Below are 12976 nucleotides of genomic sequence, written 5' to 3'. Positions count from 1 at the left end.
GTGAGGAGACACTATCAATAAACAAACAAGCATGCAAGCAGGCAAACAAGCAAATAATGAGAGCACCAGAAACCGAATGACACTCATTTCTTTCACCTTAGATTTGTATTTTGAAATAAATTGGAATACAGTAATCACAGTTTATTACTTATAACTTAAAATTTAATAAAGTCTGTATTGTGCTTGCTGAGATTTTCTGATCCCTCAGTGACATTTCTTATTATAGTCACTCATCCCAAAGTGGGTTTAATGGTGTCTTTCAAAGTCTCACTATACTTGAGGCTGCGATTTTCATTTCTTCTTTTATTCTGTGTGCAAGTTGAACCAGAGACTTTACTTTCACATTTATTGGTTATTGTCTTTGGCCATTGCTAGAAATACCTTGGATTTGGGGAGATAAATTGTAATCTAAATCCATGTATATAGTTCCCAGTAGACTGTACATATGGTTCATTCATTTCTCCATCTTGTGGTTTTCTCTTCAGATTCTCTCCAGAAACAGCCTTCAGAAAAGGGTTAAGCACAGCAGAAATTAATGCTGTGGAAGCAATTCATAGAGCTGTGGAATTTAATCCTCACGTTCCAAAAGTAAGAATTTTTAAAATAAAAGTACTACTTTTATTTAAATTTAACAAATTTACGACAGTAAACGAAAATGTATGGTTTTCTCTGTATCAGAATTGTTTTAGCTTGCACTATTCAGCATTCATCTTAAATACTGAGAAGGCATTTATTAATATTAAGTAGGCATTTAGAAATAATTAGGGGCAGGGATGTGGTTCTGTTGGCAGCATGCTTGTGTTGTGTGCCCTGTCCTGACCTCAGTCTGTAGAGCCAGAGGAGCTAGGCATGGTGGGTCATGCCCTGGCATGTGGAGGTGGGGCAAAGGTCAGACGCTCAAGTTCATCCTCCCTCTGCTTACTTACTCTCCAGCGAGTTTGAAGCCAGCCTGGAACACTCCAGTCCCTGTTTTAAAATAAGAAAATTAATAACAACCTGGTTAGAAGCAATTAGTTCCCCATGGCCTTTGTAATTGCTGGCAGAATAAACTCTGAATTGTGTTTGCTTAACTTACTCTCTCTCCGTGCTGGTGATGAATGCGGTGCTTTGCCTCTGCTGGCCAAGAACTTATCACTGGGCTGCATTCCAGCTGCACTTAATTGGTCTTTATTATAGTTATAGAGAAGAAACAATTAAATGAGTAGATTGCTATAGAAAGTCATTTATATTTCAGATCACAGAATCAATTTTTCTGTATTATAAAAGGCTTTTCTGGAAGCATAGCCGAGTTGTGAACTAGGACTGAGTAGACAAAAACTGTATTCCATGAGATTAACCAATAATAGATTGCAGCAGATAAATGAAGTTGATGTTAATTATTAAAGCTCAGATTAATCAGCCTGCTCCATTAGTCTTTATTTTGTACAACTTACATGTATACAAATGATTGACTAATCTATGTAATATTAGCCAAATACTCAAACCCAAGATTAAAATTTGGGTTTTACAAACAATTTTTCATTTTAAGAATGACAGATTATTTAGGAATAGACTCCTTTACTACTGCATGAAATTCTAGCCATGATTCAGTATATGTTAATGGAGGTTGTAGGCTGGGAGACAGTAAAGATATTAACCCAAGAGCCTACAAGGTGGACAGCCAGTAAAATCACCTCCTGCTAAGTCTAATGAACTGACTCCTGCAAGATGTCCTCTCACCTCAACATATATAATGTGTGCCATGCAATTATGCACACAGAGAGACAATATATAATGAATAAAAGACATTAACCTCTAAAAGAAACTCTTCAAGAAGTTGCTTACCTTTTAGAATAAGTGAAGATGTGAAATAAGTTAATGAATTAGACATGCCTGAAATTCTAGCACTACAGAGGCTGAGGCAGGAGAATTAAGAATTTGAGAGCTACATATTAAGTCCATCTGAAGGAAGGATGGAAGGAAGGAAGGAAAGAAAGGGAGGGAAGGAGAGAAGGAGGAAGGGAGAGGGAGGAAAGGAGAGAATGAAGATGTCTAACATCTATGGCTGAGTAGTAGATACTGGGAAACTGCCTCTGAGGTCACAGGTAGCACATACCAGGCCCGGAGGCCCTCCTACTGCCTCTCCCAGGTACAGCTCCTCCCCACCCAGAGCATTGATTCCCTTACCATCCGCAGTACTTACTTCCTCCTTTCTGTACACAATTGTTGTACAGAATTGTAAATGAATTAAGATCATTCTGTCTCCCTCTGCCCCAGTTCTTTCACCATTCCTCACACCCCTGTTCCCTCCCAATTTCTTGGTTTGTTGGCTGTTTTTTTTAAACCAGAGTCCATTTAGTGCTTCCAGTATGTGCCTGGGTGTAGAACCGTCTACTAGAACATGGCTAGCCTCTTAGAGCTACATCTTTAAAGAAAACTCACTCTCTCTGCTCTCCCAGCAGCCATCAGTCACAAATAGCTCCTCAGCTAGAGTAGCACTTCATGACCACTTCGCCGCTCCATGCTGGGATTCCGTCTGCAAGAACAGTTGCTGGCTTCATATGTGTAACTGCCCTGTTGTGTCTGGATACACTGCTTTGCTGTAGTTGTCCTTCACCTCTGGCTCTGTCTTTCCACCTCTTTTGTGATGATCCCTGAGCTTTGAGAGGAGGAGACGTGATTTAAGTCCCTACATGGGACACTGATATCACCGGGCAGCTGCGTAGACTCTCTGGTTTTTTATTCTGTGGAATAATTTATATAAAATGATAATTATTTCTGCCTCAAATGATTAGTAAACCTTTCTTATAAAACCATCTGATTTTGATGTTCTCTTTTTAAGAAGCTATGAACTATGAATTTCCTTCCTTTAGTTTAATATCTAAAGTTATAAGTTAATTATAATTAAAAATGCAATATTTTTTGGTGACAAAGCTTATTACAGCCTAAACTGGCCTCAAACTCATGTAGCTGAGGATGATTTTGAACTCTCAGCATTCCTACCTATACCTCTCAAGTGCTGTGATTATGGTGTGTGCTACCATGTCTAACTTGCTGTGTTTTTTCCTGTTAACATCATGTTTTCCTTTATGATTTATGATTAATTCCTTTTGTCTATATGCCAGATATTTTGTTTGAAAAGTTGTAAAATTGGGTTGAAACTTTGAGTAATACTATTTTCTTCCAGAAAAGATCTGTTTCACTCTTAGATGACTGCAAGAAGTACTAGCAAACCAAATTGCTTTAAAGTTTAAGAGATGTTGTTTTCTGGACCACCCAGATGACTTAAAACTACTTCTGGATCATCCTTATTCCTGGGATTCAGCCTCTCAGGGCCCCACCTACTCCTTAGTTGTAGACGCACTTGCACTGTTGACATGCACTGTTCCCCCTTCCCCTAGTCAACAAGATGTTGACTGGCTTGTTACCCATCTCACACAGTTGGAGGATCCTCAGTGTAGAAGAAAATTCAGCTGTGGCTTACTCGTCTGGCTATCTTTGGACTGTAGTCTGGTAATTCTTCATGGTTTGCTAATCCTTGTGAATTTAGTTTTACTATTTTCAATCCTAATTTTCCTGGAATGGTTAATCAGAATCACCCAGTCTCTCATTACTGGAAATTCAAGTCTATAAATATTTTTTAAAACCTCCCACCCTCTTGCTTCAGAGGAGTTAAGAGAATGAATTCCACAACCAAACTGCTGGAGTTTTAATTCCAGCTCCACTGCTTCCTAGCTGTGTGACTTTAGATGAATTACTTCACTTTGTTGTACTCGGATTTCCTTATGCTTACATGTGGTGTGTGTGTGTGTGTGTGTGTGTGTGTGTGTGTGTGTTGTTTTCCAACTGCTGGGATAAAGGACATGCACCACAATACCTGGCAAGATTCCTCTTACCTGAAGTGAAGATAACATTCCCTACTTCATAGAGTTGTGATGAAGCTTACTAGTTTATAGTTAAAGGTGCTTGAAAGAGACTCTATCACATAAGAATTATTACATAAGTGATTTGTTAATACTGTTATTCTCCAAGGTTCACTGTAATCTTTTTATAAAAAAAAAAAAAAACTTTATTGATTCTTCACAAATTTCACATCATGGGCTCCAGTTTTCTCATCTCCCTGTCTCTTCATAGCTTTGCTCTGCCTTTGCAACCTCATCCCACCAACAGAGAAAAAAGCATTGTTGTGGAAACTATAGTGTGTCAGTGTGTCGTACAGTATAACCTTTTGTCTTCACTTCTTGTAAATATTCACTGCAGTGAATCATTGTTTTGGCTCAAGGCCTCTGGATTCTGTTACATTATCGATACTGGATCCTCACCAGGACTCGTCTCTGCTCTCCTGTTACTGCCCTGTGTCCTGGAGATCCTGCAGCTTTGGGTCTGTAGGACCTGCCCTCACACATTCCAGCACTTTATAGATAGGATAGATGTTGGGCTAAGCCAACCTATACTACAGTCTGGGCCTGGGTGTAGCTGAGCTGGAATGCCCACCAGCTTTCCTGTACCCACACCCCTAGGGCGAGCTCTCTAGCACTGCCCAGGCCAGCTCAGCCAGCTTCGGAGCTGGCAAGGTGCAGAACCAGCTTTCCTACTCTCATGCCCTCAGGCCGGCTCATCTACACCCAGGCCAGCAGCGTGTAGGCCCTCTGCTTCTGATGGTTGGGACTCCTGTTTCTAAAACCATTTCATGCAAAATATATTCACAGTAATAGCAGTTAGTAATGTGTATTTGTTTGTAAAACTCTTAAGGGCCACATAGTATTAGTAATTTAGGCATTGCCATAATTAGATATTTAAATTGTTTACTGCATAATGACATCAGGATTGAATGTGTTTTTGAAAATATGTAGTGTTCATAAGATGCACTTTTTTTTTTCCCTGAGAGAAGCTAGGAAGATTTAATTCAGATTCATATGTGTGAATTGACTAGAATACTAAATATTGCCACAATCACAATTTGACTTGTATCAATGTATACATTTGATGTAATTCTTTTTTAAGCATTTATTTATTTATTTATTTATTTATTTATTTATTTATTATATACACAGTGTTCTGCCTGCATATATGCCTGCACCCCAGAAGAGGGTGCCAGATCCCATTATATATGGTTGTGAGCCACCATGTAGGTTGGTGGGAATTGAACTGAGGAACTCTGAAAGAGTAGTCAGTGCTCTCAACCGTGGAGCCATCTCTTCAGCTCTGATATAATTCTTTTCAAGGTCTGACTAAAGGGTGTTTGTTTCTTTGTTTGCTTTTTTTAGCAGACATTTATAGAGTCATGCTAAAACTGATACAGAAATGCAAAAGATCTACAATAGCCAAAAATAAATAAATAAATAAAAAACAAAAAACAAACAAAAAAAAAAAAAACCACCTATGAGAAATAAGAACAAGATTGGAAAATTTACCCTAACCAGGTTCCGTACATTTTAAAGCTTTAATAATTAAGCTTTATTGACTTGAATACAGAAATGTAGATCAGTGGAAGATAATATAGTCCTAAAACTAACAAATTGTTCCATTAAAATATGGCAAAAGATTTGCAGTTATGTCACCAAAGCTTTGTGATCAATCAATAGACAGTGATGGTGCCTAACTCCCACACACAGGCTGCAGCACGCCGCTCTGTCCCCCAGTGGGGGCTCGGGGGGAGCGGCTCCTTCCTGGATGCACAAGTCTCTCTGTTGTTGGTTAGAGTCATTTGGGTGTATATCCAAGAGTTCTGTGCTCAGTTTTTAAGGGATTCCTATACTGACTTCCATAGTAGCTGATATAATCCTGCCAGGCAGTGAATAAGAAAAGTTCTTCTTTTGTTACTGTCTCACCAGTGTATTTTGTCATAAGTTCATTCTGATTTGGGTGAGGTGAAACCTCAAAGCAGATTTGTTTTTCCCTAATGAGTAAGGGTATTGAATACTCTGCAAATATTTATTGTTCGCTTGCATTTTTTTCTTGAAAACTATTTGGTTCATTAGTCAATTTATTTTATTAAATTCTATTTTATTTAGTATGTAGCCAAATAGAAACTATTGATATGTTATATAATATAATTCATAATTGTATTTTGGGTAGCCCATTTATCTATAGGATTATTTGTGGAGTTTTTGGTGTTTAATTTTTATAGTTCTTTATTCTGGATATTAATTGCTTGGCTGATACGTGGTTAGCACACATTTTCTGTTGTGTAAGTTGTGTCTTCACTCCAGGGATTGTTTGCTTTTCCATGCAAATGCATCTTGATTTGATGTAATGCTATTTTATAAAACTGTATGTTGTACATATATATTTAATACTTTTTTTTATTTATAGATAAAAATTAGTTTCCCCTCCACCAAATATCAGAGCAGTTGCCAATTGAGCTCTGTCAGAATATACAGCTAGGTATGATGGTGCTGTGAACTGTCCTTTGTAGTCAGGTGCTTTAAGCTGAGTGTCATCAAGGTAATTGTTAAGATTTCCTGGAGAAACTCTAAGCCCCAACAACTTGAATAACATCACACTTAAATAATACTGATGTCCATGAACTGGAAGAGCTGTGGAATTAGTAGCTGTGTTTGCCAGGTTTTATAAATGAGGAAGCACGCACAGTTCTTTCTCTGCCGAGGGTGCTGTTCCTGACTCTCAGCTGGATCAAGCAAGCAGAAAGGGCTTTAGGGAATACCCCTCAAACTTCAACTGTGGGATCTAATAACTTATTTAACTGATTGAAGAGTGTTGTTTCGGTACATACATTTACATTTTCTTTTGCCCTACAAATTTATTATGAAACTTTGTCAAATAGTTCCATGAGTCTTGGCAGTAAAATGACAGGAGATAAAAGTGTTTAAGCAGGAACTATTTTCTGGCAAGTTTCCATATAACAGAATGTCTATAGGTCGAGAGCTGTGCAGTTTGTTAAAACTGGAAGCTGTTAGATGTCCAACAGGAAGATGATATAAATCTCTTCAGCCTATGGATTTGCTTTGAGGTATTTCATTAATGTTGATTATTTATATAGATTCTTTCCTATTGGATGGATTTCATATATAACTATGACATAGTACCAAAGTAAAATAGTATATTTTCATTGTTTTTGACTTGTTCCTCATTACCTGGCTATAGCTTCAGTTCAACAAAAATTCTTTTCCAAGTCACTGAAAAAGATTCTGTGTCTTTTAGATACAATAGGAATAGTCAAATTTTTTATTTTCAGTAGAAATTATTTCATATAATCTAACTATCCCACAGCATTCCGTTTTATTAATTTTTACTCATATTCTTTATTTTATTTATGTGTATGGGTATATTGATTGTATATGTCTGTTTATCATGTGTTTGCCTAATGCCTATAGACTCCAGAAGAAGGTGTTGGATCTCCTGGAACTATTCTTATAGAGAATTGTGAGCTCTCATGTGGGTAGTGGGAATCGAACCCTGCTCCCGTGGAAGAGAAGTCAGTACTTTTTTTTTTTTTTTTTTAGTTTTTTTCTGAGATAGGGTTTCTCTGTGTAGCCCTGGCTGTCCTGGAACTCACTCTGTAGACCAGGCTGCCTTCAAACTCAGAAATTGCCTGCCTCTGCCTCCCAAGTGCTGGGATTAAAGGCATGCACTACTGCCTTGCTAAAGATTTTGTTTGTTTGTTTGTTTGTTTGTTTATTTATTTATTTATTTATTTAATGAGTACACTGTAGTTCTCTTCAGACTTATACCAGAAGAGTGCATCAAATCCCATTACAGATGGTTGTGAGCCACTCTGTGGTTACTGGGAATTGAACTCAGGACCTCAGGAAGAGCAGTCCGTGCTCTTAACCGCCAAGCCATCTCTCCAGCCCCGAAGCCAGTACTCCTAACTGCTGAATCTCTTCATCTATTACTCATATTCTTTATTACCCAACCATAAAATAGCTTCATTGCTTTTATTGAGATAATTCATATAATTTACCCTTTTAAGTATAGATTTCAGTAGTTTCTGACCTGATCACATGGCTGTGGAATCATTACCACTATCTAATTCTAGAACATACTCCCCAGTCCAGAAAGAAGCCTGTACTCTTAGTAGACACTTCCCAATCCTGTTATGAGTCCCTTTCAACACTATTTGATGCTCTGTTTACCCATTCAGGGCTGGCTTTTCAGACCAGTCGGCTTGGGCAATATGTGGCTTCTGGGCTTGACTTCCTTTCTCCAGCATCAGTACTTGAGTGATGAATCCCTTGCAGTGTATGAGTATGTGACATCCTGTTTATCTGTTCTTCCGTGGGCATTAGAGTTGGCTCTACTCTTTGTTTAGTATAATAGTACTGGTGCGAACATATACAAGGGTTTGTGTGAGTACCTTCACTTCTCTTTAGTGAAACTGATAGCTTGTATGGCAATTCTGTGCTTAATTTTGTCATAAATTATTTTTCTGAAATGGCCATTCTGTCTTATCAGCAGTGTCTGAAGATTCTCATTCTTGACATCCATGCCCATGCTTGTTATTATTCTTCCTTTTATTACACTTTCTCCAATTGAAATAGCACCTTATGATTTTAATTTCCATGTCCCAAATGACCAGATTTTGGCCATCTTCTTTTTGTTTGTTTTGTTTTGTTTTTGAGACAGGGTTTCTCTGTGTAGCCCTGGCTATCTTGGAACTTGCTCTGTAGACCAGGTTGGCCTTGAACTCATAGAGATCTGCCTGCCTTTGCCTCTTATATGCTGGGTGCCACAACATCCTAGCAATTTGAACATCTTTTAATGTGCTTATATTGTTTTAGTATATATATGTGTGTGTGTGTATATATGTGTGTGTGTGTGTGTACATGTCTGTATATGTATAATATATGTGTGTATATATGTATACACACACACACACACACACACATATATATATATATATATATATATATAGAGAGAGAGAGAGAGAGAGAATCTCACTATGTAGCCATGGTCATCCTAGAACTCACTATGTAGACTAGGCGTCCAACTCACAGAGAGATTCACCTGCCTCTATCTCCCAAGTGCTGGGATTAAAGACATGCACCACTACATCTGGCTTAATGTGCTTATATGTGTATTATTTTTTTTTAAATATTTATTTATTTATTTATTTATTTATTATATGTAAGTACACTGTAGATGTCTTCAAACACATCAAAAGAGGGCATCAGATCTCATTACAGATGGTTGTGAGCCACCATGTGGCTGCTGGGAATTGAACTCAGGACCTTTGGAAGAGCAATCAGTGCTCTTAACCACTGAGCCGTCTCTCCAGCCCATATGTGTATTATCTTTAAAGAAGTATCCATTCCAGTGTGTTTTGTACATTTTTTTTCTTGTTGTTTGGATATTTTGAGTTGATTTGGTTTGGTTTAGATTGGTTTTCAGCTCTTCTGAGGAAATTCTCCACCCTCATTCTAGGTTTTCCTTTTGTTGTATTTTGTATTTTGGAGACAGAGTTTTATACTGAAACTCAAGGTTCTAGAACTTATCATATAGCCCAGGCTAGCCTTGAACTAAAAGGAGTTCTTCTTTACTCCCCAAGGAGTTATTATTATGTAAGGTTATTATTATATAAAGCATTTTGTCTGTTTTTATTATCAGTGATACTCCTTAACAAGGTGTGGCCTTTCACACCTGTTATCTCGGCACTCAGAAGAAACAAAGACTGGAGGTTCATGACTTTGAGGCCAGCCTAGGTTACAGGGCAAGATACTTTAAAAAAAAAAACAACATAAATTATTATTATTATTATAATTATTATTAGAAGTCATTTATACTTTAATATGCCTCAAGTCATTGTGAATATCATAGTCACATATAATATAAACCCATGAAATATAAACCCCCAAATAGGTTTTCTGAGTGAGATATAAATATTGAAGAGTCTTCTGAGCCTCTTCATTAGGTGAGATACATCTGTACACAAACCTAGAAATTTTCCACTTGTAGAAAGTTGTTTTGTACTAATTAATCCTCTAATTCAGTGATCTACTGTATATACAGCTAGAATAGCAGAATCCAACTTTAGGGATTAATTTGCTATAATAGATTGCTGAGGAGTTTTTTCTAAAGATTTATTTATTTTTACTTCATGTGATTGAATATTTGCCTATGTGCATGTATGTGTACCAAATGCATGCCTGGCATTTGGAGAGGCGAGAAGAGAGCATCTGGTCCCCTGGAACTAGAATTACAGGCTGTTTTTGAGCTGTCATGTAGGTGCTGGGACCTGAACCTAGATCTTCTTCTTTTTTTTTTTTTTTTAAAGATTTATTTATTTATTATATGTAAGTACACTGTTGCTGTCTTCAGACACTCCAGAAGAGGGTGTCAGATCTTTTTTACAGGTGGTTGTGAGCCACCATGTGGTTGCTGGGATTTGAACTCTGGACCTTCAGAAGAGCAGTCAGTGCTCTTAACCTCTGAACCATCTCTCCAGTCCCCAAACCTAGACCTTCTGAAATAGCAGCCAATGTTCTTAACTGCTGAGCCATCTCTCCAGTCCCTAGGAGTTTTTATAAGCAAACTACTAGCATTTTTAAAAATGTTATTACTTTTAATTTATGTTTGAAATAATTACTTTGTAAAAACAAAACCACAAACAGGACAGTACAAGAACATACCCACGAGTGTTCTGTGAGGTAATTTTTGGCAAAAGCAGCAATGCAATCTAATGGTGGAAAGAACTCCCTCAACAACCAATGCTAGAGCCTCTCCTTATTGGAGGCATAGGACCACAATGGGTTTTTCTCATGGCAAACAGTAAAATTAGACTCTGCTCATCTTTAGTGTTAAGAAATTGAAAGAGCTGGGCATGGTGGCATACACCTTTGATCCTAGAACTTGTGAGATAGAAGCAGGTGAATCTTTGTGAGTTTGAGGCCAGCCAGAACTGCACAGTGATACCTTGTTTCAAAGCAAAATAAAAAATATTAATATGTGAGTGTGATTGGGGGGCACATTTATCATGATTCAGGTGTAGAGGCCAAAGGTAAAATGTATGGAGTCAGTTCTTCCTCTTCTACCTTTGCATGGGTTCCGAGGAGTGAACTCAGGCCACCAGGCTTGTGACAAGCCCCCTTTACATGATGAGCCATCTCACTGGCCCTGATAAATTATTATAAATTAAGTGTATACATCAACTTGTGATACAGCAATTCTCCGAGGTATATATACAGGAGATCTGGATGCCTATGTATACCAAAAGGTTTAGGCACGAATGCTGATAGTAATGCCAATGTGGAAACAATCCAATTGCTCTTCTACAGAATAAGCAAACTGCAGTGAATTCCTCAGTGGAGAAGAGAACTTGTGATATGAGAAAAAAAATGGATAAAGCTCATAAGTATAGTTCAGAAATGAGGGTTATATTGGCAAGACATTCAAGAAAGGGCAGAGAGTGGTCTGGGGTGGCTGAAATGTCTCTTTCATTTGGGATAGGTAATTGACAGCAGAGGAGACCTTTCTGAAGTGACGACAATAACTCTGAAGCTAAATGCAGGTGTTGCTTGACTGCATTTGTTGAAAGTCATTGACCTGCATGTCTAAGATATGTGTATTTTAAATTACAGTTTGATGAAGCAGGAAAAATGAGACTCATGATGAAAAGCATTGTAAAAGTTTATGGCTTCTTAAAAATGCAATAATATATTATGTAGTTAGTGTGATATTTTAGTGTCAATCAATAGCACTGATCACTGTGGTCAAGATCTCTGTGCTGGCTAGTTCATGTGTCTTGATGCTAGGGTCATCTTGGAAGAAGGAATCTTAATTGAGAAAATGTAAGTTGTCCTGTAGGCAAGTCTGTAGGGCATGTCTTGATTGATAATTGATATGGGGGGCCAAGGTCAGTGTGAGTAGCGCCCCTTCTGGGCAGGCGGTCCTGGGTGGAATGGAAAGCAGATTGAGCAAATCCTGAGAAGCAAACTAGTAAACAGCATGCCTCTGTGGGTTTGCCTCGTTCCTGCACTGTTTGGAGTTCCTGCTTTGAATTCCTTAGTGGTGGACTGTTACCTGGAAGGATGAGATGAAATAAAACCCTTTGCTCCAGCCGGGCTGTGGTGGTACACACCTTTAATCCCAGCACTTGGGAGGCAGAGGTAGGCGATTTCTGAGTTCAAGGCCAGCCTGGTCTACAGAGTGAGTTCCAGGACAGCCAGGGCTATACAGAGAAACCCTGTCTCCAAAAAACCAAAAAACCAAAAACAAACAAACAAAAAACCCCTTTGCTCCACAAGTTGCTTTTCTTCATGGTCTTTATCACAACAGTATAAACCTAACTGAGGCACTACTTTGCTTCAGATTCATTATCTCATTTTATTTGTCCCATCTGTTCCTTCATATACTCTTTCCATGTGACTAATTTCCGTGCTTACACTTTACCATGTAAGAGCTTGGGGATTGCTTGGGATAAAGGGAAACATAGGAATGAGAGAGTTAGCAGTTAACCAATTTCAACTAGTTAACACTCTGAGGACAATTTATTTGTGTGCTACTAGAGAAGCCCTTGGGTTAGAGAGAAGTAGAACACCAGAGAAGCTAGAAATGACGGTGCCAAAGCAGGAGGATCTTGAGGTAGAGACTTGTCTGAGCTATAAATGGATACCCTGCCCCAAAACAATTTATAGCTGAGGATATACCTCAGTCATTTGAGTGCCTATCATGAGTGTAGTCTTGAGGAAAACTGTTCCTGTGATGGCCCATGCCTGCAATCCTGGTGATTTCCATGATGAATCAGACCCTTCTTCTCCCACCCCCCCACCCCACCCCACAGGGTTTCTCTGTATAGCCCTGGCTGTCCTGGAACTCACTCTGTAGACCAAGCTGGCCTCGAACTCAGAAATCCTCCTGCCTCTGCCTCCCAGAGTGCTGGGATTACAGACGTGCGCCACCACCACCTGGCTGAATCAGACCCTTCTTATTAAACTATAATTTGAAATGCTCAGATCACAAACTGAAAGGTCATCTATTGCTTCACAGCAAGTTAAGAGGCCAGTCTGGGAAAAAACCTTGTCTCAAAAAGAAAATA

At 38.5% G+C, this 12976-nt stretch overlaps 1 protein-coding gene across 3 annotated transcripts in view; it reads left to right on the top strand.

Annotated features, from left to right (window-relative positions):
• The window catches only part of St7l (suppression of tumorigenicity 7 like), a 66615-nt gene that overhangs the window by 31933 nt on the left and 21706 nt on the right, over positions 1–12976 (top strand). For all 3 annotated transcript variants that reach the window (XM_052179563.1, XM_052179565.1, XM_052179564.1), the window contains one exon: positions 486–588. In XM_052179563.1, the coding sequence (XP_052035523.1) occupies positions 486–588 (103 nt within the window). The remainder of the gene's footprint in view (positions 1–485; positions 589–12976) is intronic.

Source organism: Apodemus sylvaticus, chromosome 4, assembly GCF_947179515.1.
Source record: "Apodemus sylvaticus chromosome 4, mApoSyl1.1, whole genome shotgun sequence".
NCBI classification, from domain to species: Eukaryota; Metazoa; Chordata; class Mammalia; order Rodentia; family Muridae; genus Apodemus; species Apodemus sylvaticus.
Note: the sequence above shows the minus strand (reverse complement) of the source record. Positions and strands in the feature narration are given on the sequence as shown.